General features: G+C 38.1%; 1 protein-coding gene across 1 annotated transcript; it reads left to right on the forward strand.

Moving 5' to 3' along the window:
- The first annotated feature begins 3,673 nt into the window (after nucleotides 1–3,673).
- On the forward strand, nucleotides 3,674–4,466 carry LOC143859496 (uncharacterized). Its single transcript, XM_077370174.1, has 2 exons — nucleotides 3,674–4,205; nucleotides 4,402–4,466. The coding sequence occupies exons 1-2, from the start codon at nucleotides 3,674–3,676 to the stop codon at nucleotides 4,464–4,466; spliced, it is 597 nt and encodes a 198-aa protein (XP_077226289.1).
- The last annotated feature ends 8,131 nt before the right edge of the window (nucleotides 4,467–12,597 follow it).

A 12,597-nucleotide genomic window follows, 5' to 3' on the forward strand; every position in this document is an offset into this window, starting at 1 on the left:
GCTCATACCCTCTTGAGCATGTTTGTGAACGGTGTCTCATTTTCCAAGTCTATTTGTTAATGGCCTCATATCCTCTTTGAGCCCGTTTGTGAACGGTGTCTCATTTTCCGAGTCCATTTGTGAATGGTCTCATATCCTCTTTGAGTTCGTTTCTGAACGGTGTCTCATTTTTCGAGTTCATTTGTGAATGGTCTCGTATCCTCTTTGAGCCAGTTTGTAAACGGTGTCTCATTTTTTGAGTCCATTTGTGAATGGTCCCATATCCTCTTTGAGCCCGTTTCTGTACGGTGTCTCATTTTTCGAGTTCATTTGTGAATGACCTCATATCCTCTTTGAGCCGGTTTGCGAACGGTGTCTCATATTCCGAGTCCATTTGTGAATGACCTCATATCCTCTTTGAGTCCGTTTGTGAACGGTGTCACATTTTCAGAGTCCATTTGTGAATGGTCTCTTATCCTCCTGAGCCCGTTTGTGAACGGTGTCTCATTTTCTTCTAAAATCCGTTTGAGAACGATCATTGTTCCTTCTCTTCAGAATCCTTTCAAAAATGATATCTCATTCTCTCATTGCCCGTTTGTGAACGGCGCTGCATCATTATTATCTTTCATTCTAAGTTGCGTGATTTTCGCTCTTATATTGAATTCATTTTTCCGTTATTCTGAATTACCAGCTCATAGTGGCAAGAATAAATGATTTTTTATTACATTCCAATTCTAGGACTTCGTTTAGAGTCTTGCATTAGGTAGTATATGTTTGCGTCTAGGTTGCATTTTGTCTAGAGAGTATTTTGATGATTAAAGCTGCGTAAAATAACTCTGTCACTTTTGCTTTGGTATTCGATGACTACGTCATCTAAACCAAAGAGGGGCATCTGTAGACACCCTCATTTTGCTACGCTTTGAAAAGCAAGAGATACGGAAGTTTAATCGAGTCTTGAGTAGGTCTTCCACAATAGATTATGTATTCTTGCATTTTTAAGGAGTTTTAAAGTTGATTCGTAATCCTAAAGGTCTCTAGGGGGTGCAATTGATCTCCGGAAGATGAAAATTCAAGTTTCCACTCAAATAAGAAAACCTCATATTTTTGGGTTTCTCAGGGTTTCCCTCAGTTTTGCCTATTTTTGTTTCTCAGAGGTATTTTGGTCATTTCCAGTGTTTCTCATTTGATCCCCGAGTTGTGTCTGAGAATTCTTGAGTGATTACATGAATTTCAGAAAACCTGCTAAATTTAGAATTTCTCAGGGGTTTCACTTGATTCAGAAATTTCGTGTGTCGAGGGCATTTGGGCATTTTCAGGGGATTCCAAGTGATCCTGTTTGATATCACCTACCAAAAGAAGTGAACTTAAAAACTTTCTATTTTTTAGGTTTGACCATGAAGACTTTATATTTTTAACTTTCCCCTTTGGGGGCAATCCAATTTAAGGTTATTTTAGTCGCCTATGGGTGTATAATGATCAAGCAGGGGCATTTTGGTCTGAAAAATTATTTTTTCTAAAGGGGATGGTTCAACCATATGTCGAGGGTGCACCATAAATGTCATATGGGTTGGGTTCATCAATAGAAATTTTGAATTTAAAGGATTGTATTGAATTTTTATTAAAAAAAACCCAAAATACATGTCATGAGGCCCAATTGGCTAAAGCTCACAAGGTCGGGGTCCATGTGGACCCACCCATGTGGGTCGGCCACATAAGTGGATGTCCCACATGGGGGAGGTCACATGCAAAAACGTCTAACATGGGATGAGGTGGTTGGTGACATCATATTTGTTTTGAAAAATAAATAATAAAGAAAGGAAGAGTTATAATTAGAAAGAGTTAGTATGGTCAGGTTACTAAAACAAACATAACTTTTTACCTTCTTGTCCAAAAAATTTCACTTTATACTTGTATCGAACGCCTCGAAAAGATCTACAACTTTCTAGTTTACAATATTTCCTGAATCAGCCTCTATATAGGTCAAAAATGAGCTCAAACGTTGGGCAGTCCTCTTTGGACAAAAATCATTCAAAAAAGTTTGCAAGAAGGCCTATAGATTGATCTTGAAGGATCTCCATTGTGTAATTTAGCATTGCTTAGCTTGTAAGAAACAGGTTTACAAATAAGTTCAACATGAAAATCAAAGAATGAGAAAGTCAAAGCACAAATTGGAAACTTCCAAATTCACTCAAACCTAGCCTTGTGCCTATAAAAGTAAACCCACCTTAGGCTTTTCTCCTCTTGAAATTCGTCCAACCTGCTGTCCCATTGAGAAATTTCATCCCCTCTCACCATTGGAGCAATTCGGCCATTGTTTTGGGATCCTCTTTGGAAGCACAATTCATCCTCCTTCATTCTTCTTCCCATTTTCGTCCGAGCAACGCATCCCCGGCGATCGAAGAGAAATTGTTGCTAAGTAGAAGGTGTGTCAAAGCATATATCCAAGGACTACACGCCTTAGAGATATGGAGAGCTAGCAAGGTTGGTCTTCTAAACCTTCTTTCTTGTAGTCTAAACTAGAAGCATGCTAGGGTTAGATTTAAGATTTTCTTTGAAAATTTATAAAGATGAAAGTGTTTGCATGTGAAATTTTGAGGAGATAATGTCAGCTTAAAGGAGTTTCAAAGCAAGTATGATAAATCCTTTGGTTTTCTTGAAAATTCCATTCTCTGAATCTTATTTGCATAAAGAAAGGATAAAAAGTTAAATATTCAGAATGATTGAATCCGTTTTGGCGACGATTCGACCTTTTGAATTTTACCCTATAAGGGTATTTTTCCAAAGATTGATTTTAAAAACAGCCAAACAGATCAAAAATTGATGGAAATTTGTCTACAGTAGTTTTTCATGCTTTTAAAACAACACAAATTTTTTGGATTAAATTAATATGATATATGATTTTTTAATTCCAAGGGTCTTTGGGGTAAAAATCAATTTTCAGAAAATTTATTGATTTTCCAGAAGTAAAATTTGGTTATAAAGCAACTTGGATCTGACCTAATCTCCAGTAAAAATTTTCAGAATTTTTGGTACCGTTAGATATTTTTTATGATTTGTTTGTGTCAAATCAAGCCTGCTATGTTAAATCTGGACAAAATAGTAAATCTCAGTAAAACATTCTGGAAAATTTTACTGAGGTTTACTACTGGTATAACATGTTCTCACAAAATTGGAACTTATTTGGATGGAATTTCCTATGTGTTTCTTTGTAATGTCATGAATCTGGCCTGATTTAATAAAATTCATTAAAAATTAACTTTAACCTTAAAAATCATGAAAAATTCAAGAAGTTAATAACTTTCTAGAACATACATCATACTTGAACTTTTATAACAGAAACTCTAAAAATTCAGTGGTTGTCTTCATAATTAGGTGTCTTGGATAGCCCCTAAAAATCATAATTAGGTGTCTTCATGAGTACCTTCATGACCGGCCAACACAATTTGGATGAACGGCCCTAATTGAAAGGAAAATAGGAAAGATGCCAAGTCAGCCCATTCCTAACCCAAGGAATGTGGTCATAAATGGGAATCAACAACCATAGGCTAGTCAGTTGAATGCCATTCAACCCAGCTTGCCGCAGCAGGACCCTGCGAACCAATGCAATGCGGTGTATGCTTTGAGGAGTGGAAAAGAATATCACAAAGAGGAGGTCAGATCCGAACCTTCCAAAAATGCTCAAGATCCTCCAAATATGGTAAGTAAAGACCCTCCTTCCGCTGGCTCAGAAGAAGAGCCCAAACAGGTAAGTACAGAAGAGGTAACTTCTCCCCCTAAAAAGGATTACATTCCTAAGGCTCCTTTCCCAAGGGGACTTGCCAATAATAAAAAGTTAGATAAAATTGATAAAGTTTTGAATGTTTTTAAACAAGTACATGTGAACATACCATTGCTTGATGCGATTTCCCAAGTCCCTACTTATGCTAAGGTGTTGAAAGATTTATGTACTCAAAAGAGAACAACGTATGTACTCAAGAAACCTTTCTTGGCCGCAAACGTTAGTTCTATTTTGTCTCATCAAATGGTAGCAAAGTACAAGGACAGGATTAGGAGACCTCAGACCTGCCACTGTCACCTCCAATTGGCGGATAGGTCAGTCAAGACACCCAAAGGCATGGTTGAGGATGTCCTAGTTAAAATAGGCGATTTCTTATTCCCTATGGATTTTGTTGTCTTGGATATGGAGCCCGTTGTTAATAACAAAGACCAAATTTCTATCATTCTTGGTAGGCCGTTCCTTGCTACTAGCAACGCTCTAATTAATTGTAAAAATGGTTTAATGAAAAATTTCTTTTGGAAACACTTCAGTTGATTTCAATGTATTCCGTTTAGGTAAGCAACCTAATTTTCATGGAAAAGTTCACATATTGCATTCCTTTCCTGATGATATTCTTACTAATTTTGAAATTGATTTTGATGCAGGTTTCCAAAATTGCTTGGAGGAGCTAGGAGATGATGGAGGAAGCGATTTCTTTGCCAATGCATGAGCCATTCAAGATATGGATCCCGTGGGACCCCTAGCAAAGTCACTGCCAAAGCCATCGATTGAGGAGGCCCCACAGCTGGACTTGAAGCCACTTCCCTCTTCTTTACGTTATGTTTTTTTAGGAAATAATTGTACTTTACCAGTAATTATTTCTACAAACTTGACTCCTCTACAAGATGATGAGCTTTTGATGTTATTAAAAGATAATAAAGAAGCCATAGGATGGACGATGGCCGACATCAAATGGATTAGCCCCTCCATAGTCCAACATCACATTCACCTCATTGAGGGTTCCAAGCCTTTAAGGGAACCTCAAAGAAGGACTAATCCCTTGATGAAGGAAGCCATCCATAAAGAAATCTTAAAGTGTTTGGACAATGGGATAATTTATCCCATCTCAGATAGCCAATGGGTAAGTCCCGTTCAGGTAAGAAATCGGGAGTCACGGTTATACAATCCGCCACTAATGAGCTCATCCCTACTCAGATTCAATCCAGATGGCGGGTTTGTATAGACTACCGGAAACTTAATGCGGCTACTTGGAAGGATCACTTCCCCTTACCTTTTATTGACCAAATGCTAGAAAGGCTAGCCGACCATGAATACTATTGTTTCCTTGATGGTTACTCTGGATATAACCAAATCCCAATAGCTCCAGAAGATCAAGAGAAAACGACATTCACGTGGCCCTTTGGAACTTTTGCCTATAGATGCATGCCCTTTTGGTTGTGCAATGCTCCGGCAACTTTCCAAAGGTGCATGATGAGTATCTTTCCTGACATGGTAGAGACCTTCCTGGAGGTCTTTATGGATGATTTTTTGATTCACGGCGATACTTTTGCCGAACATTTACATCACCTAAAATTGGTCTTAGAAAGGAGCAGGGTAAAGAACCTTGTTCTCAATTGGGAAAAATGCCATTTCATGGTAAAAGAGGGCATAGTTTTAAGGCATGTCATTTCAAAAGATGGGATCAAAGTAGACAAGGCCAAAGTGGACCTCATACTCCATCTTCCACCACCCAAAAATGTAAGGGATGTCCGAGCATTTTTGGGTCATGCAGGCTTTTACTGTAGATTCATCAAGGATTTTTCAAAAATTGCTAGGCCTCTTACTATCTTATTATCAAAAGATCAAAAGTCTGAGTTCTCCAAAGAGTGTCTCGATTCATTTGAGCGCTTGAAAAAGGAACTCATTACGGCTCCCATTATTCAAGCGCCTATTTGGACCGAACCCTTCGAAATAATGTGCGACGCTTCGGACTTTGCAATTGGGGCCGTATTAGGCCAACGTTTTAACAAACTGCCACATGTAATCTATTATGCAAGTAGGACCTTAAACGATGCACAACTCAACTACACCACTACTGAAAAATAATTCTTAGTGGTTGTATTTGCATTAGAAAATTTTTGGCCCTACTTGATTGGATCGCATGTGATCATTTATACAGACCACTCTTCAATCAAATACTTTGTAGGAAAGAAGGATGCAAAAGCTCGCCTCATCAGGTGGGTTTTGCTTCTTCAAGAGTTTGATTTAGAAATAAGAGACAAGAAAGGTACGGAGAACTTGGTTGCCGATCATCTATCCAGACTCCCTAATGCAAAGGATGATGAGCGTCCGATTAATGAGAGCTTTCCAGATGAGCAGTTGTTGGCGATCTCGAGTGAACGATGGTATCCAGACATCGTGAATTACCTAGTCAGGGTGAGACACCGTCTCATTGGTCCAGCCAGGAAAAATACTGGTTCCACTCTCAGGTAAAGTATGTTTATTGGGAAGACCCCTACTTGTTTAAAATATGTTCCGATCAAATAATTCGTAGGTGTGTCCCTGATCATGACCAACATTCCATTCTATCTTTTTTCCATGATCAAGCATGTGGTGGCCACTTCAGTCCGAAGAAAACCACACATAAGGTGTTCGAGTGCGGGTTTTATTGGCCTAGTCTTTTTAAAGACTCATTTGACTTTTGTAAGTCCTGTAGAGCATGCCAGTCTTTAGGAAGGGTTACTAAGTGAAATATGATGCCCCTCAGTCCCATTCTTGTTGTAGAAGTTTTTGACATATGGGGTATCGACTTCATGGGTCCGTTTCCCAATTCGTTTGGGAACTTGTACATTTTATTAGTAGTTGACTAGGTGTCCAAGTGGATTGAAGCAATTGCTTAAAAATCCAATGACCACAAGGTGGTGGTCAAGTTTCTTAAAGAAAACATTCTTTCTCGCTTTGGTACACCGCGAGCCATAATTAGTGATAGGGGTACACATTTTTGCAATCGATCTTTTGAGTCACTTATGAAGAAGTACGGCATCACTCATAAGTTGGCTACCCCTTATCACTCTCAAACGAGGGGCCAAGTAGAGGTTTCAAACAGGCAAATAAAGCAAATCTTAGAGAAAACGGTGAATCCTAACCACAAGGATTGGTCCATTAGATTAGTGGACGCCTTGTGGGCTTATAGGACGACATATAAGACTGATCTTGGTCAGTCTCCATACCGTCTTATATATGGAAATGCTTGTCATCTCCCTGTAGAGTTAGAGCACAAAGCTTTTGGGCCATTAAAAAACTAAACTTTGATTTGTCTACTGCAGGTACTTAAAGGAAACTGCAACTTTCGGAGTTGGAGGAGTTGCGGAATGAAGCATACGAGAATGCAAAGATTTATAAAGAGAAGACGAAAGCCTTCCATGATAAGTACATCGTGCGGAAGAGTTTCAATGAGGGTGAAAAAGTTCTTCTCTACAACTCACGCTTGCATCTCTTTCCTGATAAGTTACAGTCTCGATGGGATGAACCATATGTGGTTAACAAAGTTTTCTCCCATGCTGCGGTCGAGGTTCTAAATCCTAAAGATGGTGAGATATTTAAGGTAAATGGTCAAGGATTAAAGCCGTTTATTTAATTTCGAAAATCGAATATGGAAGTGAAATTAAGGTCTAGGGAACCAAGAGGGGGGGGTGAATTGGTTTTTCAAAATTTATCCCATTTTAAATTCAAATATTAAACCTAATTCAAATTATCATTTCTTGCTTAGTTTTTGGTTAGCTCAAGAAGTATCAAAATACACAATGCACAACCAAAATTAAAAATAAAGAAAGTTCAAAGAAGATAAAAGAACACACCGATGTATAGTGGTTCGGGCAAAGCCCTACTCCACTCTTCTTGAGATCGTCCTCAAGGATTTCCACTATATGAGACCTCTACGATGCCTGGCTCCAAGGCGATTTACAATCCCAAGGGAATTAAATAAGGATGCCCTTGCCACCTTTACACTTACTCTCCTACTTCGTTGAGTTCTAAGCACTCCTCTCTAGGGTATTAAGAATATGATGCCCTAGCCACCTTTACAATGAAGAAGAAGAAGATTGATATGCCTTCCTTTAAGGCTTGATGCACAATGAAGTCCCTTTGAATGCTCTCCACAAAAGATTGTAAAAATAAAAGCCCTAAATCCAAACTCTAAAGATTTGCAAGTGCAAGGCAAGTTTGGTGGAGAAAAAAAAAGGTTAAGCCAAAAAGGGTTTGCAAGTGTTTTTAAATGCTTAAGATTGTTGGTAAATCATTCAAGAGAGTTAAATGAACCTCTTGAGTGTGTATTTATAAGCCCATATCAATATATGACCGTTTGGGGGTGGAGGTAACAAAAACACCCAACAAATCAATTATCCGTTTGAAACACAACGACTATTTTTTTTTGCTGTCGCGACATTCTCGGAGCTCCGAGAACCATTCTCGGAGTTCCGAGAAAACGACCAAAGAATGGATTTAATCCCTGGACCATTTCTTGGAGTTTTGAGACAAATCTCGGAGTTCCAAGCTCGGAGCTCTAAGAAGCCTAAAACCAGCATATTTTCCAGTTTTTGTTGCTGATTTTGTTTTGGGCTTTTTGAACTTATATTTATATGATAATTTAGAATGTTATGAGGGTCCCAACATGTTGGTCCACCACACAAACATTCACTTGACCAATTAAGTTTAATACGGGGAGTGTTAGGCTTTTTGAAAAACATATTTTGAAAAGCTTGCCTTGACTTAGAAATCCAAAGAGAAAGGATGTACAACAAGTCTAAGTATAGCTACACTTCTTTGGTGTTGGTCTTCATAGATCTTCCATTTGTGTGCTTGCTTTGCTTGAGTGTGTTGAGGTGAGCTCCAGATTGATTGTTCTTCCAAGGTAAGTTGGCCCATGTGATCTCTAGCTCCTTTGACTCCTGTGTTGTACGTCTTCAAGCACGACCAAGTGGTGTGTTGGTTCCTTCCATGATTGTCCGGTCTTAAACAACACTTCAAGGCAAATTAATTATTATTCAAAAACATAATCAATTTAGTTTGAGAATCATCAAAACAAGGTAAGAAGATGAGCCCTTGGGCTTACAGGAAGAGGTCATGGATCTCCATGAACCTTCCTATTCGAATCCTGCCTAAACAAATACGGTATGTACCCTTCCTTTCCTTTTTGGTCCTCTAATTTTCCTTTCTATTTTTGCATGTATAGAGGACAATGCATAAATCAAGTATGGGGGGGGTGACTTTTGGAAACTTTCTTTTTTAGTCTTTTCTATAGTTAAAGTTAGAAATTTTCTTCTCCTTTTATTTTTGGTATTTCTCTCAAATTAGAAAGAACTTGGTATTTTTTAGAAAGAAGTTTGTTTTCCTATTTTAAGAAAGTAGATTGGTTAATATTTTAATTTTGGAATCTAAAAAATTAGAAAGAATACTTTCCTTTCTTAGATTTGTCTTCTTTTGAAATTATGTTTTTAAAAGAATTTGAGTAAGAAATAGAAATAGAAACTTGATTTTTTATATCGTATGGTTAAAAAGGAAAGAAAGGTTGAAACAAAACAAAGAAAGAATTATTTCTTTAGAAAGTTTGCTTGTTGATTATAGTTTTAATTTGTAGCCTTTTTGATTCGAGCAAGTAAGTCCGAGGCGTTTTTATGCCTAATTCCTTAAAGCCAGTTGGCGTGAGAGCAACTGACTGAAAGCTTGATACATGGGTAAATTAGAAAGCTTAATAAATCAAAGCATTGCACATAATCAAAGGTAAAGCTTGAACTTATATGCATCAATGTCTATGATATATGCAAAATTAAATGATTAGTCTGACACTGTTCAGTAGCCTGGGTGTCTGGTGCATGCCCTGCATGTCATTCATGCCAAAAGCAGTAGATGATTACAAAAAGTGAGTTCTATTCTTATAAAGTAAGGAAAAAGTGAAAAGTATGGTGGACCACATAAATTTGCAATTTTTCTATTAAGTTTCGAACTCAAATTTCTTTTATGGTATGATTACATTAGAATCAAATTTAAGGGAGAAGAGTAGGACAAATTCAAAAGAGGATTTCTTGATTAAAATATTTTTCTAATTTTTCCAACTTGGGATAGGATGCGAAGTTTAAGTATGGGGGAATTCTTGTTCTTCTATTTTGAGTAATTTATCAAAGAAAAATGATTAGAAATGTTTGGCTTTATTCTATAGTGAGATTTGGAAAGAAAAGTTTATTTTTAGAATTTTGTGTGTATATTCAATGCAAACACTCACGAGACAAAAATCGTCCACTAGGATAACCTAGGGGTTCAAAGGCTTGTTGCATGTACTAAGTGCAATCGTGATTCCTACGAAAGTGAGTTAGGATTTTATTTTTGTTTTGTTTTTATTCTTGTTTATTTTTCTTCTTATTTGCTTGAGGACAATCAAAGGTTAAATATGGGGGAATTTGATGAGCACAATTATGTGTGAATTGTAGGTAAGAAAAGCATGCATTTTTCTCATTTAAAGCGGTGCTACTAAGGTATTTTCTTTGTTTTTTGTGTTTCAGGATTATTCTTGAATTCCACGGAAAATGGAGCTAAGAAGATGAGAGCGCAACTGATTTATCACAATACCCATCATTTGAAGGACTCGGATCATCTTATGGTCCCATCAATTTAACAGTTTGGATTGCCTTATAAAAATGGTTTGATGGAGTTCGACCAACTTGTTACAAGAGGGCCTACCAAGGTGAGAATATGTGTTCGGTCAATTTCGAGATGGTCATACTTTGAGTTGGATATGGACTTGGTGGCATAATTATAAAAAACCCAACAAAGCCATCCGGATGATTGTTGAGTGTGAACCAACTTTCACCCTTGTCCATATACAACAGTGCACACTAACTAAAATTGTGGGCAAGCATTTGTATGGCTCAGATTAACCCATGGAAAAGTTTGGTCGCACCTAATTTGCATTGAGGCTCACCCCTTGAATGGTATAGATCATCCTATATAGTAGAATTGATAGGCCATCAAATGGGCAGTCTGGATCACTCTATGAAGATGAATTAGGGGAGTAAATCAATTTACATTTTTGCCCATTAAAACAGTTACATTTTCGACCACTAATTTATACCAATATGCAATCAATTGGATGGCTCGGATCAGCCCACGAGAATGATTTAAGGGAATATGGCCCATCAATTTTGTAGCTTATAAAATGGACGGCCCAGATCAGTTAATGAAATTGAGTTAGAGGGACAAACCATTTACATTTTAGCCTAACAATTGAATGGTTGGGATGATCCAATATTGTGTCCCAACAGATTTGGCTAAAAAATTGCCCATAGAAATTCGTCCCCAAAGGATTCGGTTAGTGGTGGGAGTGCTATGTGTGTAACATGTGTGGGCCCATTTATATTCTCATATCCCCTATAAAATAGCTTCCCAAATATTCTGTCCAAAATCCGATTGGGTGGATTTTACTCCCCCTAATTCGATGGAGTTATTCTCCTTTATTTTAGCCACCTTCCCTATTTCGATGGATCTTCTCTCCCTACTTTTTAGAAACGTAAGTAATATACTTGATGGCCCAATTAGTTGGATGGTTAGGACTGCCGCATCAAAATGACACAATCTATGAAGGTCATAAGCTATTTATGGACGTTTGGAATTTTTGGGAGAGTTGCTAAAACCAATTTGGGTTGCACAATAAAAAAGGAACACATATTCGGTCATTTGTGGCAAGAAGGACCATGCGTTGGAATTTTATCAAGATTTTAGCAAGCACATGTTCATTCTCCATATTTTAGCAAGCTATGGGCATGAATTCATGATTAGCAAAAGTTAGTCAACACAGTGGGTCCCATCCATAGTTGCTTTCCATTTTTGGCTATTTTCCTTAGTGCAAAACAATTTTATAAGATCTTTGTTTTTTTTTTTCCATGGATCTAAGGGTGTCAATTTTGGCTCGAGCGAGCTGGAGCTCGGCTCGAATCCTTAACGAGCCGAGCCGAGCCGAGCCGGCTCACTAGGCTCGTTAAGCTTAATGAGCCGAGCCCGATTTAGGCTAGGCTCGGCTCGGCTCGTTAAGGCTCGTTAAGAATTTAATATATTTAAATATATATATATTATATATTAATATATACACTAAAAGGGTTGTCCAGGGAGTGAAAGGGGGAGGCAAAATATGTCACTTCATTTTAGGAACCCCATTTGTTACTTGGACCCACCCCCATAGTGTAAAAAAAGTAGTCAAATTACACCATATAGGGCTGTCCAGGGAAGATGAGGGATGAACTTAAAAATAACCCAAGCTCGGTAAGGCTCGCGAGCCTGGCGGAGCCTGACCGAGCCGAGCCGAGCCCGAGCCTGGTTCGAGCCCGAGCCGAGCCCGGGCAAGCTCGGCTCGGCTAAGCTCAGCTCGTTTACACCCCTACATGGATCGGATGATGAGATGGAAAGTCACCATACATATGCATGCATGGAAAGAAAGCAAAAAGCAAGGATTTATTTTTAGAAAGTGGATTGCCGTATATTATTTTCTTTCCCTTATTCTCATGTGAGGTGGACACATGTACAAGTTCTGTTAAGAGAAGAAAAAAAAAACGTCCCCAATTGTTCTTTATTTAATTTGCAAAAGTCTTTGGACACTTGGCATTATTCTAGTTGTTCTCTTTATTTTTGCAAAGAAATCTCATCCATTCAACGCCCTTTCCATTCGACTCATATACGTGCACAATATGGGACAATTTTGATCTTAGCAACCCACTTACTTTCTTGCTATATAACTCTTTTTTTTCCCCAACTCTCTTTTGACCGATCGCTTCTCTCCCTCCCTTATTTTTTTTTCGGTCATCAGTCTCCCTTCTCTC

Source organism: Tasmannia lanceolata, unplaced genomic scaffold (genome assembly GCF_043159265.1).
Source record: "Tasmannia lanceolata isolate RefF3 unplaced genomic scaffold, GAP_Taslan_0.1 ptg000030l, whole genome shotgun sequence".
Lineage (NCBI taxonomy): Eukaryota > Viridiplantae > Streptophyta > Magnoliopsida > Canellales > Winteraceae > Tasmannia > Tasmannia lanceolata.